At 36.7% G+C, this 24952-nt stretch overlaps 1 protein-coding gene across 6 annotated transcripts in view; it reads left to right on the forward strand.

The window, feature by feature from the left end:
• dnajb6b (DnaJ heat shock protein family (Hsp40) member B6b) overlaps positions 1-24952 on the forward strand; it is a 33205-nt gene continuing 8253 nt past the window's right edge. Inside the window, exons 1-8 of one of the 6 annotated variants that reach the window (XM_067402159.1) lie at positions 1-290; positions 4869-4986; positions 9341-9450; positions 10885-10938; positions 11036-11149; positions 15004-15132; positions 15245-15389; positions 15571-15641. In XM_067402159.1, coding sequence (XP_067258260.1) covers positions 4922-4986; positions 9341-9450; positions 10885-10938; positions 11036-11149; positions 15004-15132; positions 15245-15389; positions 15571-15641 — 688 coding nt within the window. In that variant the 5' untranslated portion in view covers positions 1-290; positions 4869-4921. Of the gene's footprint in view, positions 291-3516; positions 4250-4868; positions 4987-9340; positions 9451-10884; positions 10939-11035; positions 11150-15003; positions 15133-15244; positions 15390-15570; positions 18276-24952 lie in introns of those variants that run through there. The other 5 variants (XM_067402162.1, XM_067402161.1, XM_067402164.1 and 2 more) reach the window with 5 other exon arrangements.

Here is a 24952-nt window from a genome sequence, read left to right on the forward strand (position 1 = left end):
AAATTGCACTAGAATCAAGTCGCTTTATAGAGGTCGGCGGATTGTTGGAGAACATTAGCGACAGCCCAATTTCAGTGATAAAGATTCACACATATACATCTCTGTCTTTCACACAGGGAAGTTACTCCGATCACCTGAGACTGTTTTACAAACAGACAGACCTCGGACCAAACAGAATAACCCCTGCTGGAATAGTATTTCAAATAAAGAAACTCGACCTCATCACTGGGATACACAGCGGAGGTCCAAATAAAGCACCGGGATAAGGACACTTGTCTTCGTTACATAAGGTTTGTGAGTTTAACTTTGAGATATGTTGAGGTTTTTTCGGTTTGTTATAAAAACGAGATGAAAAACATATACGGTGCTTGTGTCAAATGCTAGTGAGATGCCTACCTAGACAGCATCATTGGCGCGTTTTCAGTTGGCTGATTTGTTTCGCGCATATGATGCCCGAATGTACCGTTTAGGCAGGCAGCTTATATGAGACACGGACACGGTGTCTTCGGTGATCACTGGAGCGACTTTTTTAATCCATAAACAAATGAGAGCAATAGCAGCAGACGTCTATATGAAAATGGTAGATGGAAATAAATAAATGTTTAATACTAATAATTTTACAAAAGACGAACGATTTGGCTCACTGTAACCAGCAGACGCACAATTTCTCTTGACTTCTAAAGTTTGATATGATTTCTGCTTTAAGTTCTGATAAGCGGACGTCAGTATAGTAATGGTTTAAGTAACGTTATTGTTCTGAAAAGCCTACAAATATAGTAAGTCTATGGGAAGATAATGGATGTAAATGTCAAATAGTTTCTATGTAGGTGAAACGATTAGTCACCGGCTTTGACTTTCCAGAACATTACGTGTCTTTCCACACCTGTAAACATGCTGCTTTCAAATGTCACACGAACCTGAGACGTGCATGAGATGATTTCCACGATTAGTTCTTCTGATAGAGTTCATAGCGTTCATGCAAAGACATTTAAGAGCGCGTTGCTTGTAGAACAACACCAGGACAGGGAAAAATCTAGAAAAAGATTATAAGATTGCTCATGCATGGCAATGGGACACCTGTGTTTGACAGAAAGTCCTCTCGTTTTTTTTATTTAATTTATTGGAAGTATCAGTTTCTCTTTCTCAAGCATCAGTTTACATCTGCTAAATGGATGTGGAAGTGACACTAGCATACTATTGAGAGAATTACATATTGATGCGTTTCTTTAAATTTAAATGCATTGTTGATTATTTGGTGAGCTGTAGTTTATGGTTTTGATCTGCAATTTCAAACTGACATGTTCATATTTAGGCATGGTTATCATTTGTCGCATTTTCATTTAGTTAACAGCATAAGTCTTACATTTCAGAAGAATGGAGAGTAGTTTAAGTGATGTCTGTTAATGGCTTGGCTTTAATTTTGAAGGGAAGTGTATCATTTTACAAGTGTTTTTTTCAAATCTATTCATCTGCTTAAGGGATAAAATGGATAACATTAGTTGCATAACAAGCCAGTTTGACAATACATTGAAAAGGCGTAATGACAGCCTTCATCATCAAGTGGACCAACTAAATTCCCCTTTAATTCTCTGTGATTTGTCAATGTATCCCATTTAGAGATTAATGCTATTAAATGTGGCCAGTGTAGCTTTTAACTTTTGAGGAGGTACCAGTGTCTAGAGCTATAACACTATCCAGCTTGATTTCAACATAAGAACAGCTTTTTGTGTACGGCTTCCGGTCAGCCGCTTCCAGTTATTTTAGCTGTAAAAATACTTAATTAGCCTTTTTTTGTGTGGCCGACAGACAATATTTATTATTTTATATGTCTGTTATCATAAACACATTGGTTTAGTCTGTATAGTTATAGGGTAGTACTTAAAAAACGTATTTTAACATTCTGCTAGAATAATCAAATGTAAAGATTTTACAGGAATATACATATACTCTCAGGCCTATTTGTGTTACACTCCCTCTTTTGGACAAGGAAGTTACTCTTGAGTTTTTGGTTGCCGCAGGCTGCTATTGTAAATCTTTGTACTATAAATGTCCACAATGAATGTCGCCGTACTCGTTCAAAGACAGAAAGAGAAACTTAATTTCTTTTCCTAATTTTTGTTTTCTAATTGTAACAGTCAGAAATTTGGTTCAGTTGAATATAAACCTGAAACACAGAAGTATCAAGCTGTCCTCTGGTTCAGTCGGTCACAGACCCTTGCAAAATAATGATTTCCATTGTCCTAGATAGCAATGGCTCATCTTACTCGCATTGACAAGTCAAATACTTTCTTTTTCCTAAATTCTTATAGAAAGAAAAAGAAGAGAGAACAAATGGCCACAATGGACAAATCATCTTGTAATTATTATGGCAACACCTGGTCAGCAAGCATATCCAGCTATTCAGTTTTTTGATCTGATCCTTCATCCTGTAAACACCTCATACTATCATACTGAGTTATTTTAGGACAGGTCATGTTGTGTAACTCTTTGCCTTTCACATGTAGAAGTCTAGCCTTTTAATTCAAAGCAGTTTCCACTAACAAAAACTGACTGAGCTGTGGTCATATTTGGTGCAAATTTGGCTGTACTTGTTGCAGTCAAGTGATTTGCTTTGAGCTGAGCTGACAGCCTCCTCTTAGTGCCACTATGAGAAGCCAGAAAACAAGCTCCAGAGAATTCAGCAGCCATTTCACATCTGTTCACACATTTGTGAGCTTGCCCTGACTGCTGTTTCATGACAAGTAGCAAAGGAATGTGCGACTTGTTTGGAGGAAGATATGGCGGAGGAAAGATGACGAAGAAGAGGGGACTGTTGCTTAAAAGTATATTTCAATGAATAGGCTCTCAAAAAGGTGGAAAAGATTGACTCTAGCATGAGTCAGGAATGTTGGCTGTAGGGCAGAAGGTGTGGTTTGAAAGAAAAGCACTTAATGATCCAAGTGGGTGAAGAGAGGACGTGAAATAGAGGGTGTGTATTGCGATCGAATTTGCATCTGCAGAAATTTGCATCAGTCAAAGTTCAACTTATCTTTCACCCTTGTGTTGTATTCATTTAGTAAATATTTTTTTCTAATTTTATTGTGCTTTCAGCTAAAAACTCTCTGTTGCTTTAACACAGGTCGTCATATTTAAATCCATTCCACAGAATTCTTCGGTTTATACCTTAAAATCAGCACAGAAATACTATTGGGTATTTTGTGAAATTTCCTTTTTGCAGTAACAGATTTTCAACCTTAAATTGTCTTAGTTGTTGTGGCCATTAATGTTCACTATTAAATTGTTTTTGTGTGTGTGTACCATTTTTATGAAATATAGTACACTGGTAGATCTTCCTGACTAATCTTTGCCAAAGATTGTTGTGAAATTTGAGCATGCTGGTTTGGCCTGCAGGTGTAATATAATCTTTCTCTCGGTTGTTAAGATCCAAGGTTTGAATATTGCCAATACAAATCATTTTTTTTTTTTTTTTTTTTTTTTTTTTTCATTTGTGTGTGGGTGCATCAACTTTAGTAGCCCTTGTTTAGCCAATGGACTAATTAATTTTAAAGAACACATCCAATTAAAGGGAAATGAATGCAAACCAAAAATAGAGAAACCTAAAAAAAAAAAATCTGGTCTCAGCTGATATTTGAGCAAAAGACTAGGTTATATTAGTTATACATATCAATCAATATTAAGTTGTACTTTAAGACTGGAATACACTTTGCCCCAGTTTGCAGTCTGGAGGAGTCTATGCTAAAGTTGCCTAGTCCGAAGAATCAGTCTGCAGATTTTGGCCAGTGTGAGTTGATGGATTTCACAGATTATTGTGTAGTGTATGATGGGCACAGACTTGTTTAAGCTTCATACTGTGATTTCATCAGTCGGAGGATGTCAAACATGTTTGATATTTTGAGCTTATTTTAGAACACTTTGTTTTCATCTGTCATGCATCTCCTGGCAACAAGGCACATGATTCTCTGTGAGTTTGTTGTGTTTGGAACGACTTGACCATCTGTTGGTGTGATCTTCATTCATTTAGTGTATGATGCCCAGTTTTTCTGACCGTTTACAAAGTCGGCAAGTGTATGATGCCTGTTGTTTTAAAATCTGTTCAGATGTTAAAAGTCGTGTAGTGTATTCCAGCCTTTACTTGGACAACGCAGAGGAAAGCCAGTGCTGTGCCATGATCACCTCTGGGCCTGTCCTGAAGGACACTGCAGATATAAATAACACCAATGAGGTCCAGCTGGAAAGCTCCTGGAACTGGGTATTTGGCCCATGGTTGTTTGAAAGCAGTTGACATTTTGTTTTTCATAAGATGTTTGGATTTGAGATGACTCAAAGCGGTTTTAAATATGGCTTGGTTTTAGGTATTATAAATGGGTTATATACAGTAAATGGTGTAAAGTGCTTTTTGAAAATGATTTATTGATTTATTTAGTATATTTACTATGTTGATATCTTATTAGGTTTAAACCAGAGTAAGCTGGAGTATGGCCATGTAGATAAGGAGATATTAGGATTTCCCAAAAGGAAATTGAAATCTTATACAGGAGACAAGAGTGCATAACAAATGCAGCCATGAATCAGTTGGTTCCTTATAAATGCTTTTATGTATGAGATGTAATGTATAAACATGCTTTCACATGACAAGTTGGTTTGAGGTTGTCCCTCACAGTAGCCACACACCCACATAGCTACCAAAACACACCCTCTGTTTGTTGTCCCCTCTTTTATGTCTTCTTCAACTAGATCTCTCTCTCTCTCTCTCTCTCTCTCTCTCTCTCTCTCTCTCTCTCTCTCTCTCTCTCTCTCTCTCTCTCTCTCTCTCTCTCTCTCTCTCTCTCTCTCTCTCTCTCTCTCTCTCTCTTTCTCTTTCTCTCCAGGGCCACTGCTGAAAATTTGTCAACCAGTGGGGTCGAAAACCAAAACCTGAGACATGGGGGATTATTACGATATCCTGGGTGTGACGAAAAATGCATCCCATGATGATATAAAGAAAGCGTAAGTACTCTGTGTCCTGTCATGGCCATCTATTTTTACACAGGGGACATAGTAGAGCAGTAATGATAACAGTGACAGGGGTTAGTTGATACCGTCCATGTGAGACCTGTGCTCTTTGCTGCTTGTCTTTATTAATGCGTGATTGTCTCAATCCATCGCTTCTAATGTTTTCCGTAAATAAAAATCAGCACTCCATGATAATAACACAGATATAGTTTGCCAATAGAAAAAGGCAGAGCAGTCACAGACACGACTGCCAAAAGAAGAACGAGTTTGTGCCCTCTGTGACACTGGTGACGTTGAAACAGAGACACATTGTGGTATAAAAAGAGGGGAGAGAGAATTACTTTGACAAACTCTCTAACCTCATGCCAGTTTTATTCTTCAGAAACTGATCAGATGCAGATGTTGTAGCCATTTAAAAAAACTTTAGTTTATATTTTTGTTTCAGTATTATAATATTGTTTGTTTATGTTTGGGTTTAACTTAATCTATGTTAATTAAGACAGAAAGTAGTGTAAATTGGATAAGTCAAATGTGTGGAAAGGTGGAAGGGTGTGGAAATGAGACGATCTTTGAAGTTTGTTTGTATTTCGTTTTGTATAATTTATATCTTAATTTCATTTGATGTTTTGTAAATCAATTATTCTAGATTTAAGTAAATAAGAAGAAAAACAAACGACTCCCGGTGGATTGAAGTGCATAACTAAAACACAAGTCCACTACCATGCTTCCGCAGCCTTGGAGAAAAAGTCGAAACAGCAGATGTTATTTGGAGAAGACAGTTACCCATCAATTGCAGCTGCACACCCTCAGAAATTATTATTATTTTTATTATTCCATCTTATTTCATTATTTTTTTATTGTTTTGTTATATTGTATATTTCTTTTTTTTTTTTTTCTTTTCATTACTTGTTTTGTGTATAGGCTAATATTTTGGCAGTGTTGTATGTATGTAAACATGGTCATACCATTAAAGTACTCTAAATTTAAAATTGAAATTGACAGAGAAAGGGAATGTAGTATATGGATGAATGAGGAGTACAGCATTCAGTGGTATTCAGACATGTTGTGCCCTTATGCCCAGTGCCTTGTTCCTCTACTTCCCTAGAAAGGGTGTTTAGTCCTTTGTTTTTCAGGTAAGCAAATGTCTATTGAATCCTGGTTCTGTAGGTCACTGAATTTGCTGATGGTTATGAGAGGAATTTCTAAAGCACAGAGCTACGGAGGGCAAACACTATTAAAAGATGTGCAAAGGACAAATCCCCTGGTGTATGGAGTGTTTGGTTTAGGCCATTGACCCCGCTGTGTGCTGCTGGTTGGGTGTGTATCGCTGACTCAGGCTTAGTGTGCAGAGATGCTGACCTGTTGTCACACCTACCGAAGTCGTATTGTGCAGCATGACCTGTATTGAAAGTGGTTGTTAAGAGGTGTGTGTCTTTGTAATGCAGTGATGAGCCAGCATCATATATGAGGACCTTGCAGTACTTTACAATGGAAAATGTGTGTCCTTGAAATGTATTAATATTGTTATGTCTTATAACTATTAATTTAAACAAATGTGTGCCATTTAAGACAATAATATACATATGTAAAACAATTCTTATACTATAGCATCAGTTCAAGGATTAGTTCACTTTCAAATGAAAATTACCTCAAGCCATCCTAGGTGTATACGATTTTATTCTTTCTGATGAACACAATCTGAGAAAATTAATAAATATCCTGATGCATCTGAGCTTTATAATGGCCGGGATTGGGATCGAGTATGAGCTGAAGAAAGTGCCTCCATCCACATCCAAAAAAATATCCATATTTAACAAGTCATGAAGTAAAATGTCTAGCTTCTGCCAGACTGCCTTCCATATTAAAATTTTGGGAAAAAACGGAACTGGCTTTGTCACTTAAATTTTTTTATTTTTTTTTATTTATTTTTTTTAAATAGGGAAGGAGTAGGACGTAGCTTTTTGAACTGCAAAACTTTTACACTTTCTTTGTAACTTGAATACGGAAGGCGGTCTGGCAGAAGCTAGATATTTTAGTTCATAACTTTTTTTTTTTTTTTTACACAAATGCATTGCTTTGCTTCAGAAGGCCCCAAAGCCATGTGGAGTATGGTATGGCATGTTTATGATGGATGGATGTGGATGGAGACACTTTCTTCAGCTCATACTCGTTGATCCCGCTCACTGCTATTATAAAGCTCGGATGCGTCAGGATATTTATTAAAGGTGTCAAAGAGGATGTTTTGTTTTATACATTTTTGCAATATTACTTGAAAATGTCTTTACTAACTGATAAAAGACTATTTATTAGGTGTACTGAAAGGAATAATATTAATATACATAATCTGTGCACGAGGAAGGGCCTTAAAAACATCAGCCAATCGTTTACGCGATCATCACGTAAACGATTGGCCCTCTGGCTTGTCAATCACTGCCATGACGTTCCTTGTGAGAGACGAGCGCGGCTGCGCGCTCCAGTAACTTTCCACGCTCTGCAGGAGCCGCATGCAATGATTTTCGTCAGGAGTAACAACTGCAGATTATGAGTTACCTGCGGTGAGTCCGACATAATGAATCCACTAACACGACACAGTGAATGCCGGTGATAAACACTCGTGTTCCAATACTCCTGCACGAGTTTTGGGAGACGTTCCCTTGAAATGAGCTGTGAAGGAGGGGGGCTATTCTTACGCATGCGCTCATTTCAAAAACTCACTGACAGTCTTTGGTTTCTCAGTTGACGAAAAGATCCTCTTTATCAACTTTAATGTATGTCCGATTGTGTTCATCAGAAAGAAGAAAGTCATATACACCTAGGATGGCTTGAGGGTGAGTAAAGATTGGGGTAATTTTCATTTGAAAGTGAACTAATTCTTTAATCATTCGCTACATTTACATGCACCCAAATAATCCATTTGTAATCGGATTGACGGCCCAATCGGATTGAAAAACGTTCATGTAAACACCCTAATCGATCCGATTGAGCTCGATTGGAATGAAATTTCAATTGGATTGGAAGGGGTGGTTTATTCCTTTTCTAATCCGTTCCAACAGCAAAAAATGACCATGTAAACGCTTGAATCCGACTACTTTCTCAATCGTATTCAGAAGTCTCTGGGGCACATGCGCAGTGCAACGTTGACACACATTACGCAGTGAGCACGTCTTTAGTTGTAAAGATGTAGTCCAACAGGAAGTGGAGTAGCTGTATCCCTTCGTCATAATATTGGAAATCCGTTTTAAAACAAGAAGCGGAGCCAATGGATATCACACAAGAAACAACGTGCAAATTTTGCATCATTTATGGCGCCAAATCCTCTTAATATTGCCAAGATTTGATGCTTTTGACAACATCTCTGGGGGCAGTCGTGGCCTAATGGATAGAGAGTCGGACTTGTAACCCAAAGGTCATGGGTTCGAGTCTCAGGTCCGGCAGGGATTGTCGGTGAGGGGAGTGAATGTCCAGCGCTCTCCCCACCCTCAATACCACGACTGAGGTGAGACCCTTGAGCAAGGCACCGTACCCCCAATTGCTCCCCGGGCGCCGCAGCAATGGCTGCCCACTGCTCCAGGTGTGTGTTCACTGCTGTGTGTGTGCACTTGGATGGGTTAAATGCAGAGCACAAATTCCGAGTATGGGTCTCCATACTTGGCCACATGTCACTTCACTTATCGTCGATACATGATCGTCTGTTGACGCAACCCGGGTTACTGCAAGTGTGATTGATATGACGTCACCCAAGCAGAGCGCGTGCGCAAACGTTTTAATCGGAATGTATATAAAACACATATAAATGGATATTTGAATCAGATTACAATGTTTAGAGTACATGTAAACAGATCTGCAATCGGATTCAATTCATTCAGATTGATGAAAATTGGTGCATGTAAACTGTAACTTTATCTATTGCCATGAAAATGGATTCCTTGCTAGTTTAGCAAATCTGCACATTTTGATAAAAACAAATGGGCAGTCACAGACTTTATTATTATTATTATTATTATTAAATCAGCATCAAGAAGAATTTTGGTGAAGAACCATCTTTGGGTCTTGTCACTGGTCATTTCCTTTTGTTTTTCCCTCAATTTTTAATTCTTATCCTCACTAGTGCATTTTAAATTGTCCTGCTCTTTGACATGAGTTTTCTAAAATTACAACTATTCCATGTTGTCTCTCCATTAATATGAGTTTATAAAAGTTTCATGTATAATAATTATAAATTAATTAACATCCAAAAATGTTTAATGCCAACTACATCCAGTTTAAGGTACATTGTCACTGTTGTAATTTTGGATATACTAAGAATGTTGCCTTTTTCACCCTTAATAAGACTGTGTGTGTTTTACAGGTACAGAAAACAAGCACTAAAGTGGCATCCAGACAAAAACCCAGACATAAAAGAAGAGGCAGAGATCAAGTTTAAAGAGATCTCAGAAGCATATGAAGTCCTGTCAGATGGTATTGGCTATATATATTTTTGGCTAGACTTTGTTTTATGGTGTCCATGTTACAGTGTAATTCTACATTTAAGTACTAAGTAAGATTAGGATTAGGGTTTGTTTTGGTTTAGGGTTAGTTGTGTGTACAGTATATGCATAATTTACTGTTATTACTACAGCAACTACATGTAATGTGTAACAAGGACACTTTAAAATAAAGTGTTACTTTTTTTCTTTTTTTTTTCCAAATATGATGCCCTGTTCATTTTTATTTGAGTTAAATGTTTTAATTTACTAACATCAATAGTTGACTTAAGACATTAACAATTGTGGAATGAATGCCCATGAGACATTCATTTTATACTGATAAAAACAATGTGAAGAGCTGTATCCAGAATAAGTCTAATAAGGCAGTCAGTAGTTGAAATGTTTGATTCAAAAATGTTTTAAGTGTTGTTGTATCATGGCACACGTCCTCAGAATAGGAAGGAATTTGGATAAAACCGGAGAGTTTAAGTGCCCTGGATTAAATCTCGACTCTACAAGCCAACATTTCTGAACTGTTTCATTTGTCCTTCCTTGAGTAGTTGTCCTTGCATGTCCTTGCATGTCTGCATTTGTTTTTGTGTGTGTCCTTGCCATTTAACTTTTTATTGGATAATTATGTCCTAGTTGAATGCAGGAGATTTATAGATGGTTATGTCATCTTTCCTTTTTTGAAGGGATGGTTCACCCAAAAAAGAAGATTCTATCATCATTTACTCACCCTCATTTTGTCCCAAACCTGTATAAATCTTGTTGTTCTGTTGAACACAAAGGAAGATATTTTTGTGTTTTGGGACACCATTGACTTCCATAGTAGTTTTTTTTCCTACTATGGAAGTCAGTGGTGCCCCAAAGTGGCCTGGTTACAAACTTTTATCAAAATATCTTCCTTTGTGCTCAGAAAAAATGTATACAGGTTTGGAACGACTTGAGGGTGAGTAAATGATGACAGAATTTTTATTTTTGGGTGAACTATCCCTTTAAGCCGTGTAGAAAATGCAGCATTTAATCGTGTATGGTATGGATTGTCACACAAGTATTAGAATCACCTAAAATAGGTTTTAGAAAGCTTGCAAATGGCAACAGTGTACCTTTCTGAGGCAAAAGGTAATATTTGGTGTGTGTTTGTTTACATGAGTGTGTGAAGGCTGCTTATGTTGCATTATTTATAGACTCGACACCTCAATTACATTGTGAGTTGTTGTCCATGTGTGCATAAATGTTTTTCTAAGCATAGATTGCTTGTAGTAACAATCAACTGACATTATATTATAAACCATAGTTTTGGCACTGAACAACACCCTTTATTGGCTCTGATGTTGTGAAGGTGTGGTGGGAGGAGTGTGTAATTGTTATAATCTGTGTCTGTTTTGTGTGAAACTAAAAGCAGCATTCCTCTTTCATACAGAAAACAAACGGAGACAGTATGATAGATATGGTAAAGAAGGCCTCTCTAATAGAGGTAAGTGAAGTTATTCCTTATATAGATGATATCAGTTCACATTTTTACTTGTTTTTGGAAATGTGGTTTTCCTCCTAATTATTCCTTGTTGGGACAGGTGGTCATTATGACGAGGATTTCATGGGCGGATTCACATTCCGTAATCCAGAAGATGTCTTCAGGGAATTCTTTGGAGGCCGAGATCCATTTGCAAATTTTGCAGATTTCTTTGGTAGGTGCATGCTTAATTTATATTGATTTAATGAAGTGAAATATAAAGGTGGAATAGAAAAAGGGCACATAAAATAAAAAAATTTCACTATTACTTTATTTCGATTTTTAATAGCAAAACCACATTTAACCTGCATAATTTCAGAATAAAGAGGTTATTGTCAGTGACAAATGAGAACAAATTTCCCAAAGAGAGGAAATGAAGGTCATTTAATCTCTCACAGTGTCTCTATGACAGTAATAATGTGGTTTGAGTTATAATTAGGTAATTAGATTTTGCATGAACTTATCGGAGCTTGGGTTCATTAGCTGATTAGCTTTCTGTTAATCTACTTTAATTATAATGTTCACTAAAAATACTCTCAGAAATGTGCTCTTAACATGGGTGTGTATTATGGGAACCATTTTTCTCACATTAAGTTTTCTTTTTTTTTTACTTTTTGTACATAAAATAGATATTTTCTTTAATGCCATTTCACACCTGTATGCTGTTTTGTTTTTGCTGCTGTGAAACACATCATAAACACAACACATCTCAATTTTGATTTATTTATACAACAGTTAATCACAGACTGCCAAGCTTAGAAAAGGACATTAAAGCACCATGAATGTAGTCCATATGACTTGTGTGCTACATTCCAAGTCTTCTGAGGATTATCCATGAATAATGGCTTAATATAAATATCTTTTTAGAGCTCGAGACGTGTTACTATAGTGTAAAATATAGAAATATATGTGAAGATTTCAAAAATTATTTTAGATAACATAACATATGGGTTTGGAATGACATGAGGGCAAGCAAACAATGACGTTATTTTCATTTTGGGATGAACTTTACCTTAGGTTTGATGTGTTGTTGAACAAGTTATTAAAGGCATGAATGCTGATATAGGTATTGATGAACTAGTAAAAAATAGTGTTGTTGGGCTGATCATAGATAACACACTTTAGCTATCTGTTAAACACTAAAGTGCTACCCCATGCCCACTGACTCTAACTGCTGGGAACAAATGGCTCAACGGCATGTGTGTAAAACATACAGGCAGGCACTCTAAATATGGTGTGGGTGCTCAGACCAGTGGGACGAGAAGAGGCCGTGCATCATCCACTAGGAATGTTCTCAGAAATAGCTTCCGAATAAAAGAGCAACAAGAGAAAGGGAATGTTCATAGCTCGCTACAGAGAGTGAGAACGAGATGTGTTCAGCATGAATGCGTTCGCATATGTGTTTATCAGTGAGCAAATGTCAGAGTACTGAAAATTATTTCTATAGTCGTTAAATAGATGCGGGTATACATGTGAATGTTTCAGGAACACCATCCTTGATGATAGAAGGTCATTAGTGTTTACTTGTGTTTATGTAGCCATGACAAAGTTGGGGGTGGGTTAGAATAACTGTGTGTTCATCTGTTGGGGAAGATATCAGGCTTGGTTCTGCCTGCCAAATCAAACTGCTTGAAGGAGATGGGAAAGTTCATGTGAAGGTGCTGAGTGCCTGAAAATGGAGAAATATTGATCTGGGCATGTTTTAGCTGGCATACTGTATCTACACTGGTCCCAACATTATGAGAATGAATAAAAATAGACTTTTGTAGAACCCCAACAACCTAGTATTCAACAAAATGTTCATTATTGTCTTGTCACAACCTTATGAAGATTTTGTACAAGCATTTTTTTTTTTTTCAGTTTGGTTGTAACAAATGGTATAATAATTACTTTCATTTAAAAGTGCATGGGCAATCTGATTTTCCATGGCATGAAAAAACTGGTTCCCTTTAAATGCAGTTTCATCACTCTGAGTGGCAAAAGGCCAGAGTTGGCCAATAAATGAATAATAAGTTGGCCATGGCCAATAATGGTATTTTCTGACTAAAACAAGCAGATGGATCAAACTGATGACCTTTTTAGCCAACCAACCCAACACCTCACTCAACCCCCCTCCCCCTGTTGTCCAGCACAGTATTCGAAGGCCCACTATTGGCTATGATATTTCGGCTGTAACTATGATGACGATGCTGCTCATTTTCAAACCTCTTGGGAGACTGGGAGTATTGTTAAATTAAATTGAACCGTGAAATGCATCATTGTTAAATTATTTAATATATCAAGACTCCCAGAGGATTCCAGAGAATTCAAGATTCTGATTCTATATGTTCTTAAGTAGTAATTGAGGGAGAAAAAATATGTAATTTCATTTTACATCTTGATTTTTATTTATTTTATATTTGCATTCTAATTATTTATTTGGACTACTTTGATGATGTTTTTATTACCTTTCTGGACATGGACAGTATACGTACATACATTTTCAATGGAGGGACAGAAAGCTCTCGGACTAAATCTAAAATATCTTAAACTGTGTTCCGAAGATGAACAAAAGTCTTACGGGTTTGGAACGACATGAGGGCGAGTCATTAATGACATAATTTTCATTTTTGGGTGAATTAACCCTTTAAGTCATGCTGTGCCCCCCTTGGAAGTTTGCTGAGGCCACCAGTCAGCCTTGTCCCCCTGGTTGAGAACCACTTTCCTATTCAATAAATCATCAAGAATTGATTTTCTTTACCTTGTTTTTTTTGTGCTGTTTTTGAATGGCAAAATTCAGAAAAAGTGATTTTCCTCACTGTGTCCACATTTAGGTGCTGTAAAGAGGTTCTGTAATACAATATTGGGTCCCATTTTATATTAGGAGGCCTTAACTACTATGCACTTACATTTAAATGAATAATTTGATACAATGCACTTATTGTGTACATACATGTTTCTACATTGTACTTATATTTTAAAAATACCTTAACCCACCCTTAAACCTACCCATACCACCAAACCTTTCCCTAAGCTTACCATATACAATACGAACACAATCAGTGGATTTTACTCATTTTTTTATTTAAGTACATAGTAGTTAAGGACACCTAAAATAAAATGGGACCCAATATTGTGCGAATGGTTCAGTGTAGGGAAGGGCATTTTTCCAAAATATTGTATTTGAATATTTGGGCTCATAAAAAAATAATAATAATAAAAAAAAAAAAAGTTTATTTAAATGACGTTAAACAAGAAGGACGTTATTTTTTTTATATTCATCAAGATTTTGTTTCACATGTTCATGTTGAGAAAATTAATATCCATATGCTCGGGTGAGAATACGAGCTGTGCCGACAAAACAAAGATAACGATAATACATAACGGTATGCCAAGTAGCCTAGCACGTTGTGTTTTCTGTTTGTAAATATGTCTCCCTCAATGAAATTTAAAGGAAGCATATGTCTCAAAATCATTTTGCTGTCAGATGTTATCTTCTCGGCTCACTCAGGGATAACTTACCTGTCGTGAATGCAGTGATGGACAGCTGTCTTTCCTCATTCGACGGGTGTTTAGATTTCATGTGCTTTCTCAATATGGTGGTGATATTATAATAACTCGGTTTCATTAATTCATTTGATCAAGTAATTCCATTATGTAAGATAATTTTCATCCAAGTAATTCCAAACTTCGCGAGGCTGACGACATTGTGACGATCAAATGAAATAAACAAGTTAAACACGCTCCACATGCATTTAGTTATAACTGTGAGTTTTAGTGCTTAGATTTATCATGGATTTGCTGCATTTACGGCCAGCAAAGAAAAATAGTAATATTTGAATAGCATTTTTATTTTTCGAATATTACAGATCGAATATTCAACTATTTTTGCACACCCCTGGTCTTTGTACTTTGTGAGATCAAGCATGTTTATCTGTTGTTCAGTAGTTATCGATAAACACTTAATCTAGAACCACTTTATTCTAACATATATCTTACAGTCATGACATTGTTTTTCACTAAGCACCTTTTCTTTTTAAAACAATTTAGCTGATGACCCCTTTGAAGATTTCTTTGGTGGTGGGCGGCGTCATAGGGGTGTGAGCAGGAGCAGGACGACAGGTTCATTCTTTCCCGGATTTTCTCCATTTGGTCCCGCCTTTTCTGGGTTTGACACAGGTATGCCAATCTGTGTGTATCCAGTGAAAAATCACTGATTACAACAAGTACTTTTGGGTAAGATTACCATACTTTTTGTGTATTTGAACATCATCATCAATAATTTCTGTAGGATTCACCCCATTCGGCCCAATGCGTGGGGGTGGTTTCACCTCATTTTCCTCCTCTTCATTTGGTGGTGGAGGTGGAATGGGAAACTTCCGCTCTGTCTCCACATCCACCAAATTCGTCAACGGAAGGAGAATCACCACCAAACGGTACCAGAGATCATTCTATAATAGCAGTACAGTTCAGTAACAGCAGTTATTCAGCCACTACATATCTATGCAAATTGCTCAAAGTGCTGCTTATTTGACTAAGCCTTCACCACTAGATATGGTAATTATAATCTCACGTTAATGTAATCTCACTGTACAGCTAACTTTTGTGTCATTACAGCATTGTAGAGAATGGTCAAGAGAGAGTGGAGGTAGAGGAGGACGGTCAGCTCAGATCTCTCACAGTCAATGGTAAGGAGCAGCTTCTACGACTGGACAACTAGTGATCTCTGAACTCTGCAGATGAACATTCAAACAGTTTAAACCCAAACATTCCTAAAGATAAGCAACCCTAGCAACCAGGCCGATGGCTACCAATGCATCGGCTCTCCACTAGTCAGCAATCCAAGAGCAGGTCACATGTGACGCATCCAAGTGATGTGATGCTGTTACCCTCCGTGCAGTGAATTGCAGACATAAACAGGGTGAACACTCATTCCAAACTAAGCATTTTTTTTTCTTTTTCTTTTTTTCTTGGGGACCATTCCTCACAAAACCTGGAGACCTCAGTTTTTGAACAAGCACAATTCATTCCTTTCTGTCAGCTGATGGCTGTTCTTTCATCCATAAATGCTTATTGCTTGATTGAAACTGGAGCGTAACGGGTTATATCTGCTTTCTGCTGTAGAGCCATGCAACTGTTGAAATGTTGAAGTCTTAACCTCTCCATTCAAATATTTACTATGATCTAACTAATGTTAGTAGCTACCATTTGTTGATAATATTACGCTGTTGATCAATTACTTTTCTTATTTTGCTTCACATCTAACTGTTGCATAACCTGAGACCTTTCCATTAATGAGAATATATTGTGTGACTTTATATGCTGGAATTTTGTTCTTTGTAAGAAAAAAAAAGCAAAGATGGACAAAGTTTCAGGTTCAATAAATCTCACTTTCACCTGTTTGGAATGTTGCACTCACAGTTTCTTTGCGGTGGCTTCAAGAAACACAGACTCGCCTCTAATTTGTATGTAGGTGTGTATCATTTTGCTTGCACTCACACAATTAAAAAGAGTAAAACATTGCCTTTCACATCGCTACTACTAGGCTCTAAAATATCCACACATGCATGTGCACATACTGTACTTGACTGGTTTTATTTGGTTTATTTTATATTACATCTCAATTTATGCACACAAATACAAGATTTCATTTTTGATTAACTATAAGTATATGTAAATATCAATTGCTTCTGCACTCTCTAACAGCCATGAAAAGCTCAAAACATCAGCAGATGCTCATTCATCCAAACCTTGTCCCTTTTATATTGATGTGAAAAACTTCAATCCTCAAAATTGTGAATGCTAGCTATCATAGTAAAACTAATAATGAATTGTTTATATTTTTTACAGGAACTCTTTTCTAGATGTAAAGATTGTCTTTAGAATGATAGACTCACTTTATGACTAGCTCATACACAGTGCAGGGCATTACAGTATGAGAAGAACTATGGAGAATCAGAAATATAATTTCTGAATATATTATAATTAATCTATACTTATCATGATGACAACCAACTTCCAGGTATTCACAACTGGTCCAGGTGTTCCCTACAAAATTCTGGTTCCCATGATTGAAACAGCTAGTTGTTTTCTGTACCGGTTAGGTTTAGGATTAGAGGATGGAATGTAGTTTGTACAGTATAAAATTCATGTCTATGGAGAGTCCTCATAAAACACACACACACACACACACACACACACACACACACACACACACACACACACACACACACACACACACACACACACACACACACACACACACACACACACACACACACACACACACACACACACAAAAAAATAGAGAGAGAGAGATGGGCATTCCCTACGTTGTGAGGAGTAGGGACATCCACAAGGGAAAGGAAAACGGCTAATAAATCATACCAAGTATGGCACTGTTTTTTTGAAAATGTAAAAATGCAGAAAGTTTTCTATGATGGGTAGATTTAGGGGTAGGGGTAGAGGATAGAATATACAGTTTTTACTGTATAAAATGATTGTCTATGGAAAACATGGAAACCGTGTGTGTGTGTGTTTTTTTTATGCACTCATTAAGGTAAGTTGGAAAGAACTGTTGTTGAACATGAGCAGATATTCCTTCATACAAACACTACCTTCCTTTCCTTTGTATTTTGATGTAATCTATTTCTAGAATTAAACTCAAAAACAGAAATTAAGATGACTTCTTTCTAAAATAAACATTAAAAGGTTTATTGGTAACACTTTATTTTACAGTCTCCTTGTTACATATGTTACATGTACTTACTGTTATAATAACAGTAAATTATGCATAAATACAAACAACTAACCCTCAACCTAACCCTACCCTAAGTACATGTTGCTAATTGATATTACTTAGTAGGTAAATATATAATTACACTGTATTAAGGACACCTTAAATGTGTAACCAGTTTATTTATTTACATTTTTAACCATTCAAAAGTTTAGGGTAAGATTTGGTCCCATGACATTAACAATGAGCAATACATTTGTTACAGTATTTATTAATCTTTGTTAATATCAGTTAATACAAAAACTGTGCATTCTTAGTTCATGTTAGCTCAGGTCAATAGATGCAACTTTTGATTTGAATAATTTATTAGTAAAAGTTGAAATTATCATTAAGAGTAATACATGCTTTATAAGTGTTTTTTATTGATGTTCATGTTAAGTAATGTTAACGAATTTAACCTTATTTTAAATTGTTACAGATTTATTTGATTTAAAGTATAATAAAAACAGCAGGCCTACTATGGTGAAATATTATTACAATAGCTGTTTTCTATTTGAATGTTTTGAAATGTAATTTATTCATGTGATGGTATTGAATTTTCAGCATCATTACTCCAGTCTTTAATATCACATGATCCTTCAGTTCAGAAATGATTTTAAAATGCTGATTTGGTCCTCAAGAGCATTTATTATTATTATTATTATTATTATTATTATCATCATCATCATCAATGTTCAAAACATTTGTGTTGCTTAAAACATTTTTTTTTAAAGATTCTTCAATGAATTTAAAAGTTCAAAAGAACAGTATTTATTTGAAATAGTAAATACTTTTACATTGTTACAAAAGATTTGTATCACTTTTGATCAATTTTTATTAAATAAAAATATTAATTTCTTTAAAAAAAAATAATAATAATAATCTTACTGACCCCAAACTTTTGAACGAATTTCTGCAACAGGAAGCAGTTTATGACTATGTGTGGATTAAGCTGAAAGCTGTGCTGAGTTATTTGTAGTCCACTGACGCCCCCTGTAATCTACATGTTACACCTACATCCTTTTCCATTCCTCTAAGGGTCAGTCTTGTCTTGTCCTTAAGTAAAAGTTAGCAAAATAGATTTGATTTATTAATTATGAATGACCTTTTTTTGTGACTGTGTAATTTTTACCACATATTGTGCCCTGAAAGGCAAATGTAGCATCTAATCTAGAAGTCCACTTTTCTGCAAAGTTGAGCTCACACCGTATACATACCTGCACAAGCTAATCAAGATCTTCAGGATCACTTTAAAATTACAGGCAAGTGAGTTTACTCAGGGTTGGTGCTAAAGTCTGCGTGGATCTTGAGGGCCAGAGTTGCCCAGCCTTGATCTAATCATTAATGACATTACAGCACTAGAGGGCGCCATTTCTTCAGTGATTTCAATGTCTTTGATGTGCAGAATGTCTGTTTCCAATAGGTGTATAAGATGAATTTAACTGAAACTTTTCAACAGACAAGGTGTGGCACAAATGACTGACCGTATGTAGACAATGCTGGATAGTAACTGATTATTTGTAATCTGGATTATGTAATCAGATTCCAAAAATGAAGTACTTGTAAAAGGATTATATTACATTTTAAAATGGGGCCTACTCATAATCAAACTAAAGTTACATTTTTATTGATTACATATTCACACAATGTAGAAAATCATTCATAATTTATCGATTCTCCCCAATTCTTATTTCTTTTTTTTTTCTTTTTTTCTTTATTTATTTTTTTTAAAAGGGGAGCAAACACAGCACTTCACCACTGAATTCACAGAAATCATTTAATTTTTAAAGAGTATTTTCTCAACATTGCATATCTAATCAACTCCTGATGAATACATTTGAATTATCACTAGGTGATTCACAGGGCCGGCTCTAGCCCTTTGGTTGCCCTAGGCGAGATTGCCCTAGCCCCCCTCCCCCCAAAGGACAAATACTATACACCAACTACAAGCATAGATAAATGCAACATAAAGTTACAAATAAAATATGAGTTCTAACTAGGGCTGGGTATCGTTCAAAAATTTTCGATACCGAGACGATACCGATACCTTGACTTCGATACCGATACCTAAACGATACCTTTTTCGGTACCAGTTTTATAAAATATGTTTAAACAAGATTACATAACCTCAAAAAAATCTTTGGTTTTATATTTTAACTTTGTTGACTTTTTTTCAGACTCAAAGACTCATCTCCTGAGCCACTGCGGGGAATAAAAAAAGCACAAATTAAAAAAATTTACCCAACACAATAAATCAGTGCAAATAGTTTTAATAAAGTTTAGTTTTCAATGCAAAAATTAAGTATGTGAGGCTCTTTTTTAAATCACTCAGCAATTGTTCTTCAAAAAATTAATTATTATTAACAAGATCAAAGTGGAAGTAAGAGTGACGCTTGCGTCTTACCGTGAAATAAGAGTTCTGTGTCTTTATTAAAATCAACACATTAATGATTCATCTCTCATCCACCCGCAATTAGGGCTGCACGATTAATCGCATGCTATTCTCACGCGCATTTCGTCAGTAAAGCCGGTTCCCTGATTACCGCTAAATCGCCATCACCTGCTTTCAAATGGAGCGGCATTTAATAGACAGAGCCGTAGATCACTGATAAGCCACGCAATATCGCGTTCATATCGCAGATGAATCGCCTGCGATAATGAACGTGGCTTGTCTGTGAACTACGGCTCTGTCTATTAAAAGGCGCTCCGTTTAAAAACAGGTGATGGCGATTTAGCGGTAATCAGGGAACCGGCTTTACTGACGAAATGCGCGTGAGAATAGCATGCGATTAATCGTGCAGCCCTACCCGCAATTAATTTGAATGTTATTTTTTTTTTTATTACTTGGCCCGACCCGCAAATTATCCGCAGTATCAGGAGGACGCTGATACCTCTTTTTCAGCAGAATTGTTCGCGTTCTGGAGCCAGAGGCAGAGCCTGTGCTCGTGCAGGCGAACTAGAGGCCGTCACGAACCGGTCGCGTGTTTCCATAGACTTGAGGGACGAACGCTGATGTAAAGCTGCTGTGTGTTGTACCTTAGACTACAAAAAACATTGCGCGTTCCGCTGTTTCTGCAGGCAGTGCTACACTTTTTTTTTCTGTTAACAGTATCTGTAGTGAACCGGCTGCTCACATAAACAGCCGTTTCTCACCCGTCCATTCGGAGATAAACTGAAAACGAAACCGTTGATTCAATCGCCCTCTCGCACATAGGGTCTCTCTCGCGCGTATAGTTTTATATATTTAGATATAAATAACAATGTAGCGCAACGTTACTTGCTCCTCAACGAGACAGCGAAAGCATTTCTCCGCCCCTCTCCTCGGCTCCATTCTGAGGTACCGAAATTTGGTACCGAATGACAAGACACTTTTCGATACTCGGTAGTATCGAGGCAGTTCGTTCGGTACCTAAAAAGTATCGAGTTCGGTACCCAGCCCTAGTTCTAACTGTAGTATTAATTCGTGTACAGAAATGTAATAATTAAATATAAAATGAAACTGTTCACTGTGTAAATGTAATGTAATATAGATTAATCTTTGTTAAAGCTGTGTTTTGTTGTTTGACATGACAGACAACCGCAGGTATTTTTAGGTTGCTGTCACTTTAAGAGTAAGACTCCATGCACGCGCACATCCAATATACACATCCGATTCCGAATTCTCACCTCGTTCAATTAAGACATAACCGAATGTGTTTTCGAGAATACTTTATTATTTTATTATTTTGACTGACATAATGCGTGTATGTGACCATCCAAGTGCATTGAGGACGCGAAAGAGAAATTCATTTAGGGTTTAAGAGCTATCTGGAACGCGCCTCTCTCTCTTTTTTTAGCTCTCTGTGCGCGCGAGCCTTGTATGCGCGTCTGCGCGTACCGATAACACCTGCGTGCGATACCGAATTAAATCCTCTTTTTCCTCTTCTAGCGCTGGAATAGTTTTATATCTATTTAATGTGTGAAATAGCAAAACAAAACACGTTCAAATTATAACCTGTTCACTCTATTGCGGTGAAACTTGCAAATGATCCGTGAATCACATGCGTCCAGAACCGGGGCTTGATCCGAACGGATCACGGATCAACAACAATCCGTTTAACCGCTAGTTCAAGGTGATGATGCACAATACTAAGCACATTTATTTAATTTAACACCTTAATGGCTGAGATGAGAAGATTTACCTCTATACTGGGTTTTCCTTTTATCTTTCTCCGTTTTCGTCCCTGTGCACCGGAGGGTTTATTAGACCGCTTCATTTTCTTCATCAACTGCGCACCTAACGTAACGTAACGGCGACCCTAGAGGGCGCCCGCGCCCCCAACATATTTGTCGCCCTAGGCAACCGCCTAGTTCGCCTATAGCAATCGCCGGCCCTGGTGATTCATTTAACCGTAGCCTATTACTGTCTTTGGAAGGTTTTTGTTTTTCAAAGACATAAAAATTCACGAATTCATGTCATTTCATATTTACATGTAATGCAGGTATCCCTAAACATTTTTGTCAGCCAAACCTATTTTGATCTAATATAACTTACCCTAGTCTGGGAAGCCCTGACGTAATGTAATGTTTAATGCCCTTATGTTGTGAGTAGACTTGTGCCGATATTCGGTAATGCAATAAATTGCGATAATGAATATGCACGATATTGTAATCGTTGGCACTAGAGAATACCGTAAATAATAATTTATTACCAATTATTAATTTTTTATAAGGCAATTAAGAATACTTTACCCATCAATCGTATAAAATGCACAACACCGCACGAAACCGTACAAAGTAACTGCGCTAGTGAAGTTTTTAAAATGCTTCAAACAGCCATTCATTTTTTTGTAATCTTAGTGTTGTTCATCACAGCACCAAATACTGAATACTTACAAAAGACTTATAAAAATGTTTAGGTTTGAAAATAAATATCCTTTTATTTTAATCTGGACTACAACATGCCCCAATGATTAGAAATGTTCTGATTATTTGTTATTGTTCAGTAAAACTTTCATTAGTTAACATGTTAATTCATTATCACTAAACTGACAATAAAAATACTTATAAAATATTAATTATTATTAATTAATGTTAATTTCTTAGTTACCATTTAGTAACATTACTAAAATCAAAATAACTTATTTAATGGACCTGAGATAAAGCTAACAATGATCAGTTGTGTTTCTAAACTAACATTAACAAAAAATAACACTTTCTGTAACAAATGTAGCTATTGCGCAATCTTAGTTAATGCATTAAACAGAGTAAAGTGTTATCTGTTGGTCTTTATAGCCTTCTTTTGCATTTTAATCTGTTTGAAAATTTCAGTCAGTTGTTTTTGTTTGATTACAAAAAGAGTTCTTAAACCTGTTAAACTATGACAAAAATGGTTTTGCAACTTATTTTAATACCGTGATAATACCGTATACCGTGATAAAAGCTTCATCAATTAATTGCAACATGAAAATTTGATACCGTCACAAGCCTAGTTGTGAGCAAGCGCTTTGGAAAGGAGGAGAAAGAGGCGCGGGCGCGCTTTCCACGCGTTTTGTAGACGCGACATGCGAACGACCCCTATTATATTCTTTGCAAACAGCGACAACTTCGTTGCAGATAAGACACACCAGCTTTGTATTCACAAAACCAGGTAGGATGAACGCATAGTTGTTTTTCCATTCTTTGTTGTATGCCCTATTTTTGCTGTTAACTTTTGACACTTTGATAGTGCCATATTCTCTCACCAGAGCTTAAACGTTAACATCACTGCACTCGACGTAATAGCGTACCTCCATCACGCAAACCGTTTAAATAAATGCAGTTTAGTAGGCTACGTGAGGATGCCAAAGAATAATTCTGGGTGTAGAAGTAGGCAACGTCAAATAATTATTACAATAAGTTAGGCTGCATTGTGTAACAAGCAAATTAAATGATACACATTTATTATTCACAATATGAGAAGAGGAAATAAAACATAGTTTGTTAAGAGCATGACTTCTTGATTAATGGGCTTATTCAAGTCTCCTTTGACTATGTTCTGGCCCGCCATCTCGTGGCAGTCAATAGCCGCTTGTGGTGTCCAAGTTTGTAAGACTAATGACAGCTTCTGATATATTTATTTAGTGATTTATTTCATTCCTCTCCCTCTGGCTGGTGTAACTTTGTATTGTGTGACGTACTCCATTGAAGGCGTGTTTAAGGTTTTACAGGAGTGCCGCGAGGCAACTGGCCCGACAGTGGAAACGCGGCATGTTTTCATCCTCTGTGCTCGCGCTGGCCAGTGGAAAAGCGTCTGAAGATGTCAGAAGAAGCCTGTGCATTTGCGAGATGGGCCTATGCGCATTACTTCGAGTTTGTCAGATAATCACTTTACCTCTACCATACTTTTAACAGACTTGGATCGTTTGTGATTGTCTGTCATCTTTTCTTGCATTGTCTTGAGCCTTCACTTTGCCAATTATTGTTAGTAGCCTGCCCTGGATAGCCCACAGTCATTATACTACATCATATCGCCCTCCACTGGATGTAAAATGCTCTGCAGTACATTTTGTCATTTTAGAATGTTACTCCTGTAGTTATTTTGGTGAAAGTAACTCAAAAGTAATACAGGAGTAATGTAACGCATTACAATTCTGAGACAGTAATATTGTAAAGTAATCTATAATGTATTACAGTTTGGAAGTAACTTGCACAACACTGATCGAATCTATGTAGACAAAAATAGATGTTCATTTTCTTCCTACATTTTTTTTTGTTGCCTCTTTCTTTTAATTATCCAAATTTGATCAAAATGATACACAGCTGTGATGAAACTGATGAAAAATGTTTTCCCTCATGTTTTACTGCTCGTCCTCCCAATGCTTATGAAAGATGGTAAAGATAGGAGTGCTAGAAGAGGAAAACATAAGACCACCTCTGGGCTTCTTTTAGTGCCTGCTGTGATGCTATCAGAATGTCAGAACAGTGGGAAGTGGCTGCTGTTGACTGTGGTCTCATTTAAAGATGGTGGTGCTTGGTTAGCCTGGCTGTGTCAATAAATTGGTGTTAGACAGAATGGATGGAAGAGTGCTAAACTTTACCGCACATATCCAGTATATTCTCAGTGACTGCCATCCATTTTTTGTTTGTTTTTCATGTCACTTAAAGGTGCACTCAGTAATTTTTTGCTTATGTTGCACTGGCTAATATGGATACATAGTTTTTCAGCCATTGAAGGCACACATAACTAGTTTTCTGTTTCATTCT

This window comes from Chanodichthys erythropterus, chromosome 11, assembly GCF_024489055.1.
Source record: "Chanodichthys erythropterus isolate Z2021 chromosome 11, ASM2448905v1, whole genome shotgun sequence".
Lineage (NCBI taxonomy): Eukaryota > Metazoa > Chordata > Actinopteri > Cypriniformes > Xenocyprididae > Chanodichthys > Chanodichthys erythropterus.